The following is an 18,228-nucleotide window of genomic DNA, read 5'->3' on the forward strand; positions in this document are numbered from 1 at the left end:
GATCTCTTGGGAACTGTTAATATTAGGGAATCCATAAAATAGCTACTTAACTTTTTGCTTTCTTCTCAAGTCCCCCAGTCATTACTGGCTCCACAAGATGTGACTTCCTCCCCACTCAGTTATTAGTGATTCAGGAATGCATAGAGAAAACCCACTGTACTCAGAAGCCACTATTTTTGAGCTTGCTCTAAATTATTTTCTCTTCTCATAACCTCAGGACGCTATGGTTTCTTTTCATATGTTGCCCTTGGCCATATCCTGAAATGAAATGATGGTATTATTTTCCAACTTAATAAATTCTCCATAAATTGTAACTATTCTCTTTCTCTCAGATTTCTTCCTCTACTTTTTGGCCTATTCCCTTCACTTTCTTCCTCTCCTCTTTTGATTTTCCTTGAAACACTCTGATTATCTAAAATACTCTAGTAATTATTGTAACTAAAGAAAAGTGAAAATGTAAAGATTAAAGACAAAAGATACAATTTAAAATCACCATATACCTATACTAGGATATTTTAATCAAATATATAGAATACTTCAAGTCAACCTCTCCTATCTGGAACCCAGCCAAGAAGGAGTTAAGCAAACAAAATGTCTGCACAGCCCAAATAGAGGTTACGCTAAAGCTAGAACCCAGGTATTCTGACTCCCTCCAGCTCTTTCCACTAGATCATGGAAACAGTCAGTTGAAAAGGCGGGAGAAGTACCTTTATGTTCAGGTTGAGAGAACATAAATAAATACCTGATAAATGATGGACAATAGAGGAAACCTATAAAAAGTAGCAACAAATATGTGAAGATCTCCATAGTCTGGGGTTGATGCGAAGGAAAATCACTCCTAATCAGTATAAAGCTTCCAACATAGCAAATAATTGACTTTCATAAAAATCACTAAGAGTAACCAAGAAAAGGTTAGATTTTGTTAAAGGCAGGAAGTATGTACTATCTCTTAAGAAGATTACCTGCTAGAATAGACAAATTATTATAAAGATGTTTTGGTGCTATAAGGGATAAGCCCTTAGGTATTTGGAAAACAAGGCTTCTGAACATTTTTTGGCGCCTTGGATCCCCTTGTTAATCTGGTGAAGCCTATGGTCCTCTTCTTAGAATAATGTTTTAAATGTGTAAAATAAAATAAATAGAATTACAAAGCAAACCAAGTTGAAATTTAGTTGTCAAAATATTTTTAAGTGTAAAATGCTTAGCACAGTGCCTGGCATATAGTGCGTGCATGTTCACTGCTACTTTCATTATCATTATTGTTAAAAATAATAATAAAATAATTTTAAAATGATCCTGCCTCCCTGCCCCCTAGTCTTAAATCTATCCATGGACCCCTTTTCTAGAATAAGTCATTCCCTGATGATCCTATCAGGCTAAAAGTTTACTGTTTGTTTTTCTAGGGTCGAGGGTTTTATTATTTCAAATGATAAGTTATGAGAAGACCAAGATTGTATAAGATCAGGGATGCTATTTTGTCCCAACTTTTCTTTTACAACAGTGGGTGCTTAAAATGTCTGTATGGTGAATTGATTTTGTTCAACACTGTATGCATATGTTTAGGGTTGTTGGCTTTTTTAAAAAAGTGGAAATGCTATATAAAACAATAGAAAGTAAGGACAGTTCCGTAGAGATCAGTTTTTGTAATAGTCAAACTATATTTTCCCAAAAATGTCTGCCTAGGAATAAATATCAATTTTTACTTGTAAATATGCACATTTCCATTCTATATGACAGTATAATTCAAAAGGTATATTAAGTTAATATCCAGAACTTCAAATGGAATGTTATGAATTAGTGTTAAACTAAGAAGGCTAATGAAAGCAAGACCCCCTTGCCCCTGAATTCAAAATGTATTGACACACTGCTTATGAGAGATAATTGTTTTCTAAGCCCAAAGAAGACACTTTGGTGTAGGTTACAAAATTTGTGTTTAAAGTTTAGTATTTAGAAGAAATGAATGTTTCCTGTGTGTGTGCCGAATAACTAACAAGAACTGCAAGGGTGTCATTAGGAGGGAGGGTTGTTAGGTTACCTCCTTATGAAAGTGTTTGGTTATTTTGGTAATGAAAGTAAAAAATAATGTGACATTAGCGTAAAATTAGACTTTAACAGCTCAGGGATAACTCCATAAACATATATTATTGAAATTTTTAAATACTCTTCAAAGGAAAGGAGTGAAAATTTATTTCAACTTTTTCTCCTTTCATGGACCATAACTTGGTGTGTGAACCATTAACATTGAATGAGGTCACCTGGACTTAAGGAAGATAATAAAAAAAGCTCCTCTGTCAGCTATTAATGGTGTCATATTAGGTAATGCATTTAGCCGGTTAAGAAGGGGAACAGAAGGGGATAGCAAGCTTAAAATAACCCAAGATATTATCTATTGTGAATCTTTTAAATGATATATTCTTTCTTGGGTTTTGTGGTTTGTTGGTTTTTTTTTTTTGACCTTCGATGTCTAACTTTAATATGTTTTGCTGAAGTTTTTTAATACGTTGACTACAGTTTATAGCTGTATGATTAAACTTAGCTATAGATGGAATTTGAGTGTTTATTCAGAAATGTTTGAGAATAATGCAATAAAGTTGGAAGGAACATGTAATACAGTAAAGGGTAAAATTTTAACTGTATGTGTTATGGGGTGTACTTTTTGTTACAGCTTAATAGCGAGGCACTAATTGATGTGTAACTTCAGAGTTAGCAAAGGACATAAAGTTACTTGTTCATTGAATAGTAATTTATTTGGTATTGTTTAAGGGCACAGGGGGAGGATTATGGAAGAGAGAAGAGAGAGAGTGTGTGTGTGTGTGTGTGTGTGTGTGTGTGAGAGAGAAAATAAGGAAATTTTGACCTCTGTTGATACTTTTAAGCCATTGGTTTTAGTTTGCTGACTTCATTGGGGATATCAATATATGAAGATGGACTGTATATTTGAGCCTGACAATGTGATTATGTATTTTAGATAATAGTATAATTTAATCTTTTTTTCAGCATGGTTAATTGTCCGTCTCTTGTTTCCTTGTCAACGTCAGCCTCTGTTCTTTCTTTTCCTATCTCTCAATTTAGCATTCTCCCAAGTTCCATTGTTATGCTCTCATGACTGGAGCTGTTGACTTCTGCACAGATGGATGGTGCCCAAATCTGTTGTTAGCCATGCCCTGTGCCCTGAGTCCCCTGCTTGCGTTTCTTATTGCCTGTAGGGTATTTCAGCCTCTATCACTTTAGTACCTCAAATTCTGCATGCCTAAAATTGAATGCATCATTTTCCTCCTAAAATGAATTCCTTCTAAATACCTGTTTCTAACAACAGCACCATTTTTCTTCTGGTGACCCCACTGGAAACGTTTAGTCCTCTTTGATTCTTCCGTGATTTGCCCCTAGGCCTAATATAACAAGTTGTTGTTTGAGTCGCTCCTTCCTTCCTCTCTTATCTCTTCTCTTTATTTCCACTGCTACAGTTCCAGTTTAGTTTATCTTGTATGGGCTGTGGCCAACTAGGACTGTGCAATGGTGAAGTGAACACTGCATTTCAAATTAGAAGGCCTGGCATTGAATCGGGGCTGTCACTTTGTGCCCTTGTGACCTTGATCAAGCTATCCCTCCAGGCTTTGGTTTCCTCATCTTTAAAATGAAGGAATTGAATTAGATGATGAAAGGTCCTTTGTAGTAATAAGACCACTAAGAGATATAGTTGGTAGAATATTGTACTTGGGTCAGGAAGACCTAAGGTTGGGTCTTGCTTCAGATAACTTACTAGCTGCATGACCTTGGCAAAGTCACTTAATTGCTTCCTCATCTATAAAGTGGGGATTAGAGCACTACCTTATAGAGTTGTTGTGAAGATCAAATGAAATAACATTTGTAAAGTGCTTTGCAGATCTTAAAGTACCAGATCAGTGTTAGCTGTAATCATTATTATTAAATCCTTTGGTCTTCTTGCCTCCTGCTTAATCTTTAATAGCTCCTGGCAGTGTACTGACTAAAATCCTTTGTTTGCTTTCAGCCTGCCTTTCAAGCCTTGCCTCTCTGTGCTTTATTTTACAAGTTTTATGCTTCTTTCAAATTTACTGAAATCCTAACAATCTTTCAAGGCCTAGCTCAAACACTGTCTCTTTCAAATAATTTTCCCTCATCTAAAACACACACACACACACACACACACACACACACAAACACACACACACCCTAACAGCTTTGTATTTCTTGGTTTGTATTGTATTTATTTGTGTACACAACTTATTCCAGTCTTTTAAATCAGGGTCTTCAAGTTGTGGCCTTGTGGGCCAAATCTGGCCCTCTGGACTGAAGAATGGTATTTATATTTTTTAAATACAGTAAAATTTTTATTTAAAAATGCAAAAAACATTCTTAACTTTATTCTTATATGACCAGCTGGCAAGAGTATGTTAACCTCTAGTCTAGATTATAAACTGCTTGAGGCAGGAAATCTGCCTTCTTTATCTTTGCATTGTTCTCAGTGCCTAGGACTAATTCCTTGAACATAACAGGTATCAGTGTATATAAAACTATATTGAACTGGTTTGCATCACTCCCCTGTTATCCCCATCCTCCACAAAGACAGGTAAAGAAACTCTGAAGTTGTAAATAAATGGCAGTGGGGGTTCTAAGCTGTCATTACCTAATTGATGGAGGTTGATCCATCATATCCATGCACATATCCACACATAGAGTTGTCTTTTTGTACTTTATTTCTGAATTTTCAGTTTACCTGTTTTTTTTAATTATTGTTAAATCTATTAAAGTATTCTAATCATTCCTCCCATTTCATCCCACCTCCACATATATAGTAATTAAGTCAGTGTATTGTTGGCACTAATTTACTAATTTCCCTCCCTAGCAATTGACTGTCCCTCTTAAAAATTTTTTTAATTTATTATTTTATTCATCTATGACTTGTGTATTATTTTGGTTTTGGTTTGTTTAGACTCTTGGCTTATTGATGTTTTTTGTTTAAAGTAGTAAAGGAGTTAAGGCAAAAGAAGGAAAAATAGAAAGTTGTTTTTAGAAGACATGGGTTTGTATTATTCCTCAAGAGTCAGCTGTGAGTGCTCAATTGTTCTAGGCCGCTCCTTAGTTGATTAAGTTAAGTAGCTCTAGATGATTAGTAAGTTTTCAAAAATGACATCTTCATAACATGGGAGATTTTTAATTCTGTCTTGAATTGTCTCTTTTAACTGTAGGTAATTGGTACACCTCAGAGATCTGCTGCGCCAAATACTATCCTTGTAGGAAGCCCACATACGCCTAACACCCATTTTGTATCACAGAACCAGGCTTCAGACTCCTCACCGTGGTCGGCGGGGTGAGCAGTATTCCTCTCAAATTATCCGAAGTTTAAAGAATTTCTTAGGATTTTAATCATAAATTTCTCTGTCTTGGTTAAATGAGCTATGTAGTCTTGCAACAAAACCAAATATATTAGGGCTTCGGATTAAATTTATTTTTCAGAGATCTTATTACTTTAAGACATTGAATAAATTAGGCCATCTGAAAAAATTTCAAACCATCCCTAGAATAGATGTATAATCAAGAACATGCTTTTACTTTAGCATCTGAGAAATCAGATTATTGGGAAAGTAGTCCAGTGGCTCCATCTACATTAATGCTGAAGTTACACTTTAAAGGTTTACCATTGTTGGCTGAAAATGAGGAGTTGAGATGTCTTCAGTGAAAATGTGGCAACTTTGAAACTCTTCATTGTCTGTACTAGACAATGGCACTGTAGGAAGTTCAGTATTAATTCAATGAAACCTTTTAGAAGGGGAGAATGATATACTACGTTATATAACACACTTCTATTTTTAACTTTAGCTATACTTTTCCTGAAATAGTTTTTCCACCTTAAGCAAAAGGTCACTTAAATAGGTTTTCAAGTAGAATTGTCTTATGATCATAGTCTCATATGTCTTTCCTACAAAAACATGTGCATCCCTGTGTTTCAGGCTTATTTGGAGGTAGAAACCCAAATGATTATATTTTATTACTATGCCTACTTAAAAAAAATCCAAAACCTCTTTTCCTAATTTGACATAAAACACTAGAAATTTTCTTTAGTGGTTGTGAATCTTATTTATTTTTACAAGGTAGATCCTAATCATGCATCTTGTAGATAGGCACCACTCTGTTGATGACATTTATGGTTGTTAACGCTCATTATGTAAGTTTATGTGTTCTTTTTAGAGGTTTTGTTCAAAAAATAGAATTTTCATATTGAATAATGCCTTCAAAAAGCTTACTTGTGGTATACAGCTTTTACCGTTCAAGATTTCTCACAGTATTTTAACAATATGAAGGTATGAATGTGAGATTTGGCTTCTTGGAATTTTCTGCCTTGTAAAAAAAAAATCCTCAAATTCCCCTGGTAGATGGAATAGTTTTCTGCCTTGAGATAATGAAGTATGATTCAAGTTGCAGCCGTCTGATGTGATTCTCTTGCTTTGGTTGCACCTGTGTCTTATAAATGTAGTGATTTCATTTTTTAGATGAGGATAGATTTTAGTTGAAGGTTGTTTTAGGTAATAATATTTTACTTTGTATTTTTAAGGAAGCGCAATAGAAAAGGAGAAAAGAATGGCAAGGGATTAAGACATTTTTCAATGAAGGTTTGTGAGAAGGTACAGAGAAAAGGAACCACTTCATATAATGAAGTGGCAGATGAGTTGGTCGCAGAGTTCAGTGCTGCTGATAACCACATTTTACCAAATGAATCAGTAAGTATGATGTGGATGGATTTGTATTTTCTAAGGGTCCTGAAAGTTTCCCTTTGGTACTTTTGAAGAGCGTTTTCTTTCAAGGGTTGTCAGGCTAATTATAATCAAGGCTTTGGGAGAGATCAATAACATTAAGTTAATGTATTGACACTCTATCAGGCTTACTCTTTTGGGAATTTGTTTTTTTCTTGCCTATGGGCAGGGGGAGGGGTATAATGAGCTATTTTTAGTAGTCCATTGTATGAAACAAAGTCTGTCTCGCCTCCTTTTGAATTTGATTATCTTCTATTCTTTGTCTTTAAACACCAGTTATATGAAGCTTTCTGTTTTCTTCCTCTAATGCATAATGTCTTTAGCAGGCTTATGACCAGAAGAATATAAGACGAAGAGTCTATGATGCCTTAAATGTCTTAATGGCCATGAATATTATCTCAAAGGAGAAGAAGGAAATAAAATGGATTGGTCTACCAACGAACTCAGCTCAAGAATGTCAGAATTTAGAGGTATGAATGAGGAAAAACTGCTTTTCCCCTTACTTATTAATTTTAATTGGCTTCAAGCTTACTTATACATAATATTTGAAAGGATAAAAATCTGATAGGTATTTTTATATTTTCACTGTTGTTATCTAAACACTTATTAGTCACTTCATATCAGTTGGCTTTGCCTGCTGTGTGAAACACATTACACAGACAGTATCCCCACCGGGATGCTGTTTTGTAGAATTTTTTTTCTGTGACTAGGGTGATGGAGGGATATCCTTGTTTTTCCTTTTTTACCTACCTTCCCCTTCCACTTATCAGTTGAGCTGTCTATCCTTCCATGCCTAATGATAACACATATGTGTAGATTATGTAATTAAAGAGCTCAGTAATTGAGCCATCCGTAATTGTGGTGTTTAATTGAAAATGCAAATCGTTTCTGAATTTTTGGAGCAAAAACCATTTTTGAAGGAGCGTAATGGTGTTTGTGCTCTAATGTAATCCTCATGTCGCTAGTTAGAGTCTACATGACTCAGCCTTTGAAACTGCCTGCCTGGTTCTTCACTCTCCTCTGTTCTCTACAATTCTGGAGGAGAGAAAATCAACCTCCTTGCCCCACCCCCAGACCATTTTCGGTTTCTATGAGTAATTATTGCACTTAGCTCGAACCTGTGTCCTCTCTAGCTGCCAGTAGATATTGGTTATCCTTTACAGTGAGTATGCCAAGGCTTCAGCTTTGTTCTTGGGAAAATAATTGGAGAGTTTGCAGTGTTGGCTGTTTTCCTAAATGGGCCTACATTTGTTAAGGGTTATAGAATCAGGTACAATATTAGGATAACTGCTGCTGCATTACGGCATTGAATGATGGTGGTAAAGGACAGAGAGACATACTTTTTCATCTTCAACCCTTTTGAAGAGAGTTCCCCCTCATTGTTTACATAGCTGTGAGACTCTGGATTAGAGAGCAAGCTCAACTGTATGGATCCAAATCTAAAGTAGTAATACTGTGGCTGTGGGCAGGGTAGACCTAATGACATCGAGTTTATCTGAATTTTAATGAGGATAGTTTGTCTGCCATTTTAGAAATAATTGTTAACTTTACCAGAAATTTATTACCTCAGCGTAACAAAAAAGTGAATCTTTTCCTATTTTCCTTCTCCATTGTATATGTCTATAGAAATAGCATGTCTTAATTTGAGAGTTCTTTTTATTTAACGAATATAGAAAGACCCATAGACTAAAGTCTGACACTTAGGAGCTTTGTGACTCTGGGAAATTAAATTCTCTGGGCCTAAGTTTGCTTATCTCTAAAATGAAAGAGCTGAACTAGGTGGGATCTAAGGTTCCTCCAGTTCTAAATCGATGCTCATATAATATATGACATCTTAAAACAAATTAAAAATTAAGATTAAATATTTGTAAACATCATTAAAACAATTATAGTCATAACTTATGTGAATATGGACAGTATTAAAGGGAAATTGAAATTCAACTCCAAAAAAATTTGACAGGTATATTTAGAGGCTGAATGAAAGATCATAGAAACATATGTCAGAAAGTCCCTGCAGTCAAGAATTTTATTTTTTCAACAGTAGAATTGGTGTTGGTTTAGTAAAATAATTATTCTATTAAATTGCTTTGGAATCCCGAGATTGCTTCCATCTATAACTTCTTGGATTGATTCTTTGAGATGATTTTTGTGTGTGTCTTATTTCTAAAGGTAGAGAGGCAGAGAAGACTTGAAAGAATAAAACAAAAGCAGTCTCAACTTCAAGAACTTATTCTACAGGTAATGAAATTCTTCTCTGTGTGTGGACAATTGCTGTTTTCTTTATTCGTTTAATATCTTTCAGAATAACAAAATACACTGTAGCTTTAAGTAATAACGTCTAAATAATTAAATTTTGTATAGTCAGAGAGGCAGTGTGATGTAATACTAAGAGAGGCAGACTTGGTTTGTACTCATTTCCAGTTACTTGCTGTGTGACCCTGGGCAGACCACTTAACTCCAGAGCCTCCTTTTTCAGTTTTATAAAAAAAGGATAAAAATGCTATCTCAAGTAGATTGCTGCCCCTGTCATCCCCACTCTCTTACCTTCAAGCTCCTTCCTTGCTGCTATGTCTGTTCCATCCTTAAAAAATGATACTCTCACTTGATCTTACTGTTTCTGCTAGTTATCACCCTAGAGCTATCCTACCCTTCGTGGCTAAACTTCTTGAGAAAGATGTGGAAATGTCTTTGTAGATCCTTCCATTTCCCTCAACTCGAATTCAGTTATAAATCCTTTACATTTTTCTTTCCAATACCATCATCTGACTGAAACTTCACTCCCCAAAGTTGCCAGTGATCTCTTAATTTCCAAATCTCCTGGCCTTTTCTCAATCCTTATTCTTCTTGACCTCTCCAAAGCATTTGACATTATCAGTCACTTCCTCTGGATGCTCTCCCCTCCCTTGGTTTTCATGACATCTTTCCTGGTTCTCCTCCTGTCTGTCTGGTGGTTCTTTTTCAGTCTGCTTTGCTGGTTCTCCATCTGTGTCACACCCGCTCACCATGGGTGACCTCAAAACTCTGTCTCTGAGCCCTCAATTGATAATCTAGCTCAGTTGATAATCTCATCTGCTCCTATAGGTTCCTTTATTATCTCTGTGCAGATGATTCCCAAACCTGTATTAACTAGCTTTAGTCTCCTGACTTCCAGTTCCCCATCACAAAATGCCTTTTGGACATGTGGCATTGGGTGTCTTAAAGGCAGCTTGGGCTCCCCATATCCAAAGCAGAATCCATTATCTTTCTGTCCTCACCCTCTCCTCTTCCCAACTTCCCTACTATCAAGAGTACAGCCACCCTGCTAGTCACACAGGCTGGAAACCATGGTGTCATCCTCTGCTCCTCACTTAATATAGCCATTATATTGCCAGACTTTTTCCCTTCTTAGACTGTCTCTCGCAGGCTTCCCCTTCTTTACACACACACACACACACACACCACACACACACACGACTGCCACCCTAGTTCAGGTCCTCATCTCTTCTCATTGGGACATCTAGTTGGTCTTCTTGTCCTTAGGTCTCTCTCCACCATAATCCATTCTCCATTTGGTGCCAAGCTTATTTTTCTAAAGTATAGATCTGGCTTTATCACCCACTGCTCATTGAGCTCCAGTGGTTCCCCGTTACCTCTAGGATCATATATAAACTCCTTCATGTGGCATTTAAAGCTCTTCAGAATCTGGCCTCTTCCTATTTTTTCTCTCTTGAACACGTTCCTGTCCTCCGCACATCCAGCTCTCCAGCGACACTGGTCTGCCCGAAGTATCTCGAAGCTGACGCTGTTTCCTGTCTCTGGTCTTTGCACTAACTGTTCCCCCATGCTTTGGTTTACTCTGCTCTCTCACTTCCACCACTTTATTTCCCTGGCTTCTCTCAAGACGAGGCTCAAGTCCTACCTGTGACAGGAGGCCTTTTGGCTTCTAATTCCTTCCCCGTTGAGTACCTCTTGTATCTTCCTTGTTGATTTCATGTCATTTCCCCCAATAAAATGTAAGCTGTTTGAGGGGAGGGGCTGTCTTTTTGCTTCCCCCCCCCGCACTTAAAATAATACATGGCACATTACAAGTGCATAATAAATACTTGTTCACTTGACTCGACTTATCTCACAGGCTTGTTGTAGAAAAAATCCCTTAATGAACTGTAAAGCACTGTATAACTGCGAGATACTTTTATTCATAATGTTAATTGATATGTCAAACACTGATTGTTTCAGTGCTTAATGTATTGTTTATGAGAGGAGACCCTTCAATTCGTCTGCATTTGGAATTTTGAATATTGAGGCACCTACTGTGTATGATATAAGGAAATTAAAATGAATCAAACACATTTCCTGACATGTAAAAGTTTATTATGTAATTGGGAAGATTAAATAAGAATGGAAGTAACTGTAATCTGAATCCAGATATGACAGGTGCCATAAAGAGAAGTGCGACTGGGCAGAACCAGGATGGTGGAGTGAAAGCAAAGGCTTGCTTGCGCTCTCCCCCGAACCCCTCCAAATACCCATAAAAAATGGCTCGAAACAAGTTCTAGAGCAGCAGACCCCACAAAGAGACAGAGTGAAACATATTTCCAGCCCAAGACCACCTGGAGGATCGACAGGCAAGGTCTCCTGTGCTGGGCTGGGAGAGGCATGCCGTCTAGTGTGGGCTGTGCCAGCACAGACCAGGCCTCAGGGGACTGACTCACGGGCAGCCGTGGCGGCTTCCAGACCTCTCAACCCACAAACACCAAAGACAACTTAGAAGGTCAGACCTCAGTGAAAGAAGAATATTGGCCAACCCTGGCCCCGGGGAGCAGCGGCTGCTTCTAGAGCTCCCAGCCCACAGACGGTAAGGGGATCGAACAGCTGATCAGAAGGAGATTATAGGGATCTCTTTGCTAGCACTGAGGGAGGATTCTCTTGCTTTGCCCGTACTGGGGATCTGGGGCACAGTTCTGTGTGGCAGTCTTGGGATGAGGAAGAGCACTGGCATGGCAGAGCTTATGGCAGCAGTGCAGAGGAAACCCTCCTCACAGTTCTGGGGCAGAGAAGAGTGCTTGCAGTCACTCACTGACCAGAGCACAGGCCAGGAGGGGAGTAAACACCTCTCCTTAGATCATACCACCTTAGAAGAACTGAAAACTTACAGGTTCCTACAAGTATCTCTGAAAATAGCTGCACAAAAACCTTGAAGCTTGGTACAGCACATCCTCCACACTGGAAGCAGAGCCCTATCTTAACAAAGAATTTAAAACTTCAGTAATTGTCTGGGAACATGAGAAAACAGTGGAGAAAACCTCAGACTATAGAATCTTACTTTGATGACAACAAATATCAACACATACAACCAGAAGAAGGCAACAAAGTCAAAGCTCCTACATCCAAAACCTCCAAGAAAAATATAAATTGGTCTCAGGTCATGGAAGAGCTCAAAAAGGATTTTGAAAATCAAGTAAGGGAGGTAGAGGAAAAATTGGGAAGAGATATGAGAATGATACAAGAAAATCATGAAAACAAGTCAACAGCTTGCTAAAGGAGAATCAGAAAAATACTGAAGAAAATAGCACCTTAAAAAATAGACTAACTCAAATGGCAAAAGAGATCCAAAAAGCCAATGAGGAGAAGAACGCCTTAAAAAGCAAAATTGGCCAAATGGAAAAGGAGGTCCAAAAGCTCACTGAAGAAAATAATTCCTTAAAAATTAGAATGGAGCAAATGGAAGCTAATGACTCTATGAGAAATCAGGAAATTGTAAAACAAGACCAAAAGGATGAAAAAATAGAAGACAATGTGAAATATCTCATTGGAAAAAATAACTGACCTGGAAAATAGATCCAAGAGAGATAATTTAAAAATTATTAGACTACCTGAAAGCCATGATCAAAAAAAGAGCCCAGATAGCATCTTTCAAGAAATTGTCAAGGAAAATTGCACTGATATTCTAGAACCAGAGGGTAAAATAGAAATTCAAAGAATCCACCGATCACCTCCTGAAAGAGATCCCAAAAGGAAAACTGCCCGGAATATTATAGCCAAATTCCAAAGTTTCTAGGTCAAGGAGAAAAGAATGTCAGCAGCCCAAAAGAAATAATTCAAGTGTTGTGGAAACAATTGGGATAACACAGGATTTAGCAGCTTTTACATTAAGGGATTGGAGGGCTTGGAATATGATATTCTGAAGGTCAAAGGAGCTAGGATTAAAAGCAAGAATTACCTACTCAGAAAAAGTGAACGTAATCATGAGGGGAAAATTGACATTCAATGACAGAGGAATTTAATCCATTCTTGAGAAGCTAGAGCTAAATGGAAATATTGACTTTCAAATACAAGACTCAAGAGAAGCATGAAAAGGAAACAGGAAAGAGAAATGATAAGGGACTTACTGAAGTTGAACTGTTTACATTCCTACATGGAAAGATGATATATAACTTATGAGACCTTTCTCATGAGTAATTGGAGGGAATAAAATATATATATATATATATATATATATATATAGAGAGAGAGAGAGAGAGAGAGAGAGAGAGAGACAGAAGGCACAGGGTGAGCTGAATATAAAGGGATGATATCTCAGAAATGAAATTAAGGGATGAGAGAGGAATGTACTAGGAGGAGAAAGGGAATCAGGCAGGGAGTAATCAGAAGCAAACACTTTTGAGGAGGGACAGGGTCAAAGGAGAGAATAGAATAAACAGGAGGGGGGCAGTGGGATAGGATGGAGGGAAATATAGTTAGTCTTTTACAACATGACCATTATGGAAATGTTTTACATGACTACATATGTATAACCTATATAGAAATGCTTGCCTTCTCAATGAGGGTGGATGGGGAGGGAGGAAGGGAGAGAATTTGGAGATCAGAGTTTTAAAAATCAATGTTAAATATTGTTTTTAAAGCAACTGGGAAATAAAATACACAGGCAGTGGGGTATAGAAAGCTATCTTACCCTACAGGAAAATAGAAGGGGAAGGGGGTAATCAGAATGCATGTTGTCGTGAAGGGGAGGGAGAGGAGAGATGGGGAGAAAATCTGGAACTGAAAATATTGTGGAAGTGGATGTTGAAAACTAAAAATAAATAAATTGAAATGTAAAAATAAAATAAAATGTGCAATCCCTGATGTCAAGGGAAAAAAAATAAATTGCTGGTTAGTGAAGAAAAAAAAAGGAGAGAAAGAGGTACGACTGTGCTGTGGTGGTGAGTGGAGAATTGAGGAAAGCTTTGTGGAAGAGAGATTACTTTTGATCTAAGCCTTAAAAGATCCTAAGATTTTATAGATATAAAGGATAATAGGTGCATTTGGGTGAAGAACCTTCTGAACACAGTTCTACAGGTGGGGAAGTGCTAAATGTGTTTGGGGAACTGTGAATAGTTTGACTGAATTATAATGAAGTCATTGTGTAAGGCATTTGGGCAGTATGTGAAATTAAAGGATTTGTATGGCCAGAACTGTGTTTTATCACTTGTTAATGGTCGTAGCACTTCATCTTTATATAAAATGTCAATATTTACAATATAATGACATATATTATTTCATTTGATCTTCAAGACCACTTTGTAAGTTATCTACTGCAGTGTTTTACAGATGTGGAAATCAGCTCAGTAAGGTTGAATTTCTTGCCCATAATAACATGGCTAGTAAGTATTGGAGGTGGGAGTTTGGAATGCAGGTATCTTCTGACAGAGTACTGTGCTCTTTGTAGTGTACCATGATTTGGAAAATTAACCTGTTAATTAAAATGGATTGGGGAAAGATTAGAATCACAGAAACCAGAAATAAGCTGTTGGGCTTATTTAGAGAGAAGGTAATAAATGCCTAAACTTAGATGGTAACATGGGATTGGATTGCCTAGACATTTGCAGGGGTAGAAGCTACAAGCCATGACAACTGGTTGAATGTAAGAACCAAGGAGGAGTTGAAGGTGACATTATAAAGAATAGGAAAGGCATGAAATGAGCTAGGTTTTTTTTGTTTGTTTTGTTTTGTTTTTGGTGAGGGCAATTGGGGTTAAGTGACTTGCCCAGAGTCACACAGTTACTGAGTATTATGTGTCTGAGGCCGTATTTGAACTCAGGTCCTCCTGACTCCAGGGCCAGTGCTCTATCCATTGCGTCACCTAGCTGCCCCGAAATGAACTAGTTTTGAGGAGCAAGATCTGTTGTGGACGTGCTGGGTTTTGGGATGATGTTAGTATACCCTGGAGGAGGTACCTCTTAGGTCTTTGGAAATATGGAGTCAGAACCTTGAAAAAAGAAGACTGGGTTACAGAGAGAGATTTGAGAGTATCTGCCATCAGGGAAGTAATATAGAGGCTACAGTCTCCATTATTGTCAACAGTGTGACATGTTTGCACTAATAAAAGTTAAGTCTTATCAGTGAGGGGAGATGGTATTCTCCCTGTCTTCCACCCTTGATAGATAGTTATTATTAGGAATATCATGTTCATTTCTGAGAGTCACATTTTAGGAAGGGTTTTTGACAAATTATTATGCTTCCAAAAGAAGGTTAACAAGATGATAAAAAGACTTAAAGCCATACTCTGTAAAGATATGTGAAAAGAACTGGGAATGTTTGTGAGAAGAGAAGACTTGGGATTGGTGGGGTTATTATTATTAACATGTGTCTTTAGGTTTTTGAAGGTTTGTCAAGGGAAGAAACACAGCATCTGAGCATTGGAAGGAACTTTTGTAGATTTTTTTTTTTTAAAGCCAGGAAATGAGATGATGCAGAGAGATGTGACTGATCGCTATTTTCCAGTATTTACTGGTCCTAGATCAGGGAGCAGACTAGTTTGGCTGGCCAGAGGAGCAGAGGGTGAAGTGTGCAGGCAAGCAGATTTTAGCTCAGTTTATAGGGTTGGTTTCTTAATAAATGCAGGCAGTGTGGCAGTGAACAGAGTGCTGGACTGGGAGACAAGAATATTAGGGTTTAAATCCCACATTGTACACTTTTTCTTCAATAAATATGGGGTTGATATTTGCATTTATCTTTCAGGCTTGTTGCAAGGCTCACATGAGATCAAATCTCTAAAGTGCTCTGCAAAACTTAAAACATTACATGGATATGTGCAGCTGTTAGGGTTAGAGCTGGGAGGTGGTGAGCTCCCTGATCTTAGAAGTCTTTCAACAAAATCTTCATGAACCCTTGTAAGGATGAGGATGTGCTAAAGAAAGAATGCCTATTCGGGCATTAGCTGGTGTAGATAGACATGGAGGGTGCTTTCTAACTCTGGGACTGTTTGATTTTGAAAAGAGAAGACAAAGAAAGAATGGGCTATGAGAGAAACAAGAAGGTAGTTAAGGTCCAAGATTTCAGGAAGTACTAAGTAAAGAAGGGGGAGGAAGAAGAGGAAATGGTAATGGTAGTTTGAGAGAGAAGAATGGAGTCTAGAGAGTGACCTCCTGTGCATTTTAATATTTTCTCTTATATTTTCAGGGAAAAGCTGATAGAAGCAATAAATTATGTTCTGTTTGAAACATTAGTGTGCAGCACTGTGGTCTGCTGTAGGATGGTTTTCTACTGTGGTAGTACTTTCTCTTTGCGTGTAACCTCTTAGGTTTGATTTCCTGATTGGACTTTATTTTTTTCTTAATATATGATTTAGCCAATACTACCCTGACTTTTTAAATTAATGATCACTTAGGCATCTGGTTCATTCATTCCTATTAGGTAAGGTATTAAAACTGAGATCTGTTCCCACTGAAAGTGTCTTTCGTAGTCAGCGTAGCGTCCTAATTGAAGGGTAGATTATGAGGCCGTTTGTGGGTGACATGTTAATTACATCAAGGCCACCCCACCTTAAATTTTAGAGCCTCCTAATATGAAGTTCATACCCACCCACAAAAGTATGGCCTAATCATTCAAGTAGGAAAATGGAAGTGTTGCAAGAACGCATGTTTTCCAGACGAGGACATGCTGTTTGATAGTCGACCAGTAGACTTTATGTATTGTTATGGGCATCGTGGGCAGATACTGCAAATGGACTGTTTGTGAGTCAGGCCCAAGAAGGGGAGAGTCAGACAGGAAAGTAGAAAGTTGGAGCGCTTCTTTAGTGATCTGACTTCTCTCTGAAAGGAAGGCCCATATGTTCAGTACCAGTATTCTGCTGTCAACGTTGTGTGCCTGCAATCGTGAACATTATAATCTCCAAAGAATTAAAATTGTGTATCCCTCCAAGTGTGAGAGAGAGGCTCCTGGTGGTTGTGGGCCAGCTGCCAAACATGACAAATACAGAGTCATCAAGAAGAACTGTAATAAAGAATATCATCAAAGAAATGTACGGACGAAAAAGAAGGACTTTTCATGCATCAAGACTGAGGGGTGACAGTTGGACAGCCCGACCAGCTCCTGTGCTCCTTCTGGTGCTTTATCCTTGTCATATGGGGAAAAAGCTAGAACCACCCCCTGTACAATGAGTGGACACCCTGTGGTGAACTTAGGAGGGAAAAGGAATGAGAGTCACATGGGTAGGCACAGATGGGCTGTGGCATGTGTCATTGGAGGGATCACTTGCATTAATTAGAAACTAAGATTATAGCCCCTTGAAGATGGTAGATTCAGTTTATCTGGGATGTTTTAGATGTGAGCTTGCTTAGTGTTGTTTCTGGGCTGGCCTCTTTCAAACTTTAGAATTTTGGGACCTTGTAATTAGCTGATGTTTACAGTGAAAGTTTTTTTCCCCAGTCACATGTTGGTGTAGTTGGGGTGGGTGAGGGGTAGAGTAGTGAAATGGGCCGTGACATTTAAAAACAGATTAAAAAAAATTTTAAAATTTAAATGATATGATAAGTCATCTGCATATTAGGGCACTCCCTAAATTCACATCACTCCTTAGAGTACTGGATTTTCAAAATGGATTTTCTTTATGAAGACTGTAAAGTTTTCTGAATGCTAAAGAGGTGACATGAATTAATCATTGTAATCAGGAGATTTCTGATGTCTTCTCTAAAAGAGGCTGAGTCAAGCCCCCCTTCCTGACTACAATACAAGAGATTTAGGTTCTAGTCCCAGCTCTGAGGCTCGTCAGTTGTGTGACCTTGGGTGAATTGACTCACTTCTCTGGCCTTCACCTTCTGCATATATGAAATAAGAAGGTTGACTTGTATGGGCTTTAAAATACCTGCCAGCTCTGACCTAGGATTTTTTGCCTCACAGTGATGTAAGTATGAAGAGTTCTTCTGAAGGAAGGTATTATATTTCTGGGTGAGGTCAAGATATATTTAGTATCAAAAGTGAGTGACTAACATGGTGAGTCTATAAGTTGGTGTATCTTATTTCAGCAAATTGCCTTCAAGAATTTGGTGCAGAGAAATCGTCAAGCAGAACAGCAAGCCAGCCGACCACCACCTTCCAACTCTGTCATACACCTACCCTTTATCATTGTGAACACCAGCAAGAAGACAGTGATCGACTGCAGTATTTCTAATGACAAGTAGGTTGTTTATGGAAAAGAGAAGTTTTCCATCCGCCCTTT

The 18,228-nt window shown here is 37.8% G+C and overlaps 1 protein-coding gene across 3 annotated transcripts in view; it reads left to right on the forward strand.

Annotated features, from left to right (window-relative positions):
• TFDP1 (transcription factor Dp-1) overlaps positions 1-18,228 on the forward strand; it is a 137,504-nt gene that overhangs the window by 103,466 nt on the left and 15,810 nt on the right. For 2 of the 3 annotated variants that reach the window (XM_020965161.2, XM_020965163.2), the window contains 5 exons: positions 5,208-5,329; positions 6,572-6,737; positions 7,094-7,240; positions 8,940-9,008; positions 18,035-18,186. In XM_020965161.2, the coding sequence (XP_020820820.1) occupies positions 5,208-5,329; positions 6,572-6,737; positions 7,094-7,240; positions 8,940-9,008; positions 18,035-18,186 (656 nt within the window). The remainder of the gene's footprint in view (positions 1-5,207; positions 5,330-6,571; positions 6,738-7,093; positions 7,241-8,939; positions 9,009-18,034; positions 18,187-18,228) is intronic. The other variant, XM_020965162.2, reaches the window with a different exon arrangement.

Source organism: Phascolarctos cinereus, unplaced genomic scaffold, assembly GCF_003287225.1.
Source record: "Phascolarctos cinereus isolate Bilbo 61053 unplaced genomic scaffold, phaCin_HiC Scaffold_7;HRSCAF=346, whole genome shotgun sequence".
Lineage (NCBI taxonomy): Eukaryota > Metazoa > Chordata > Mammalia > Diprotodontia > Phascolarctidae > Phascolarctos > Phascolarctos cinereus.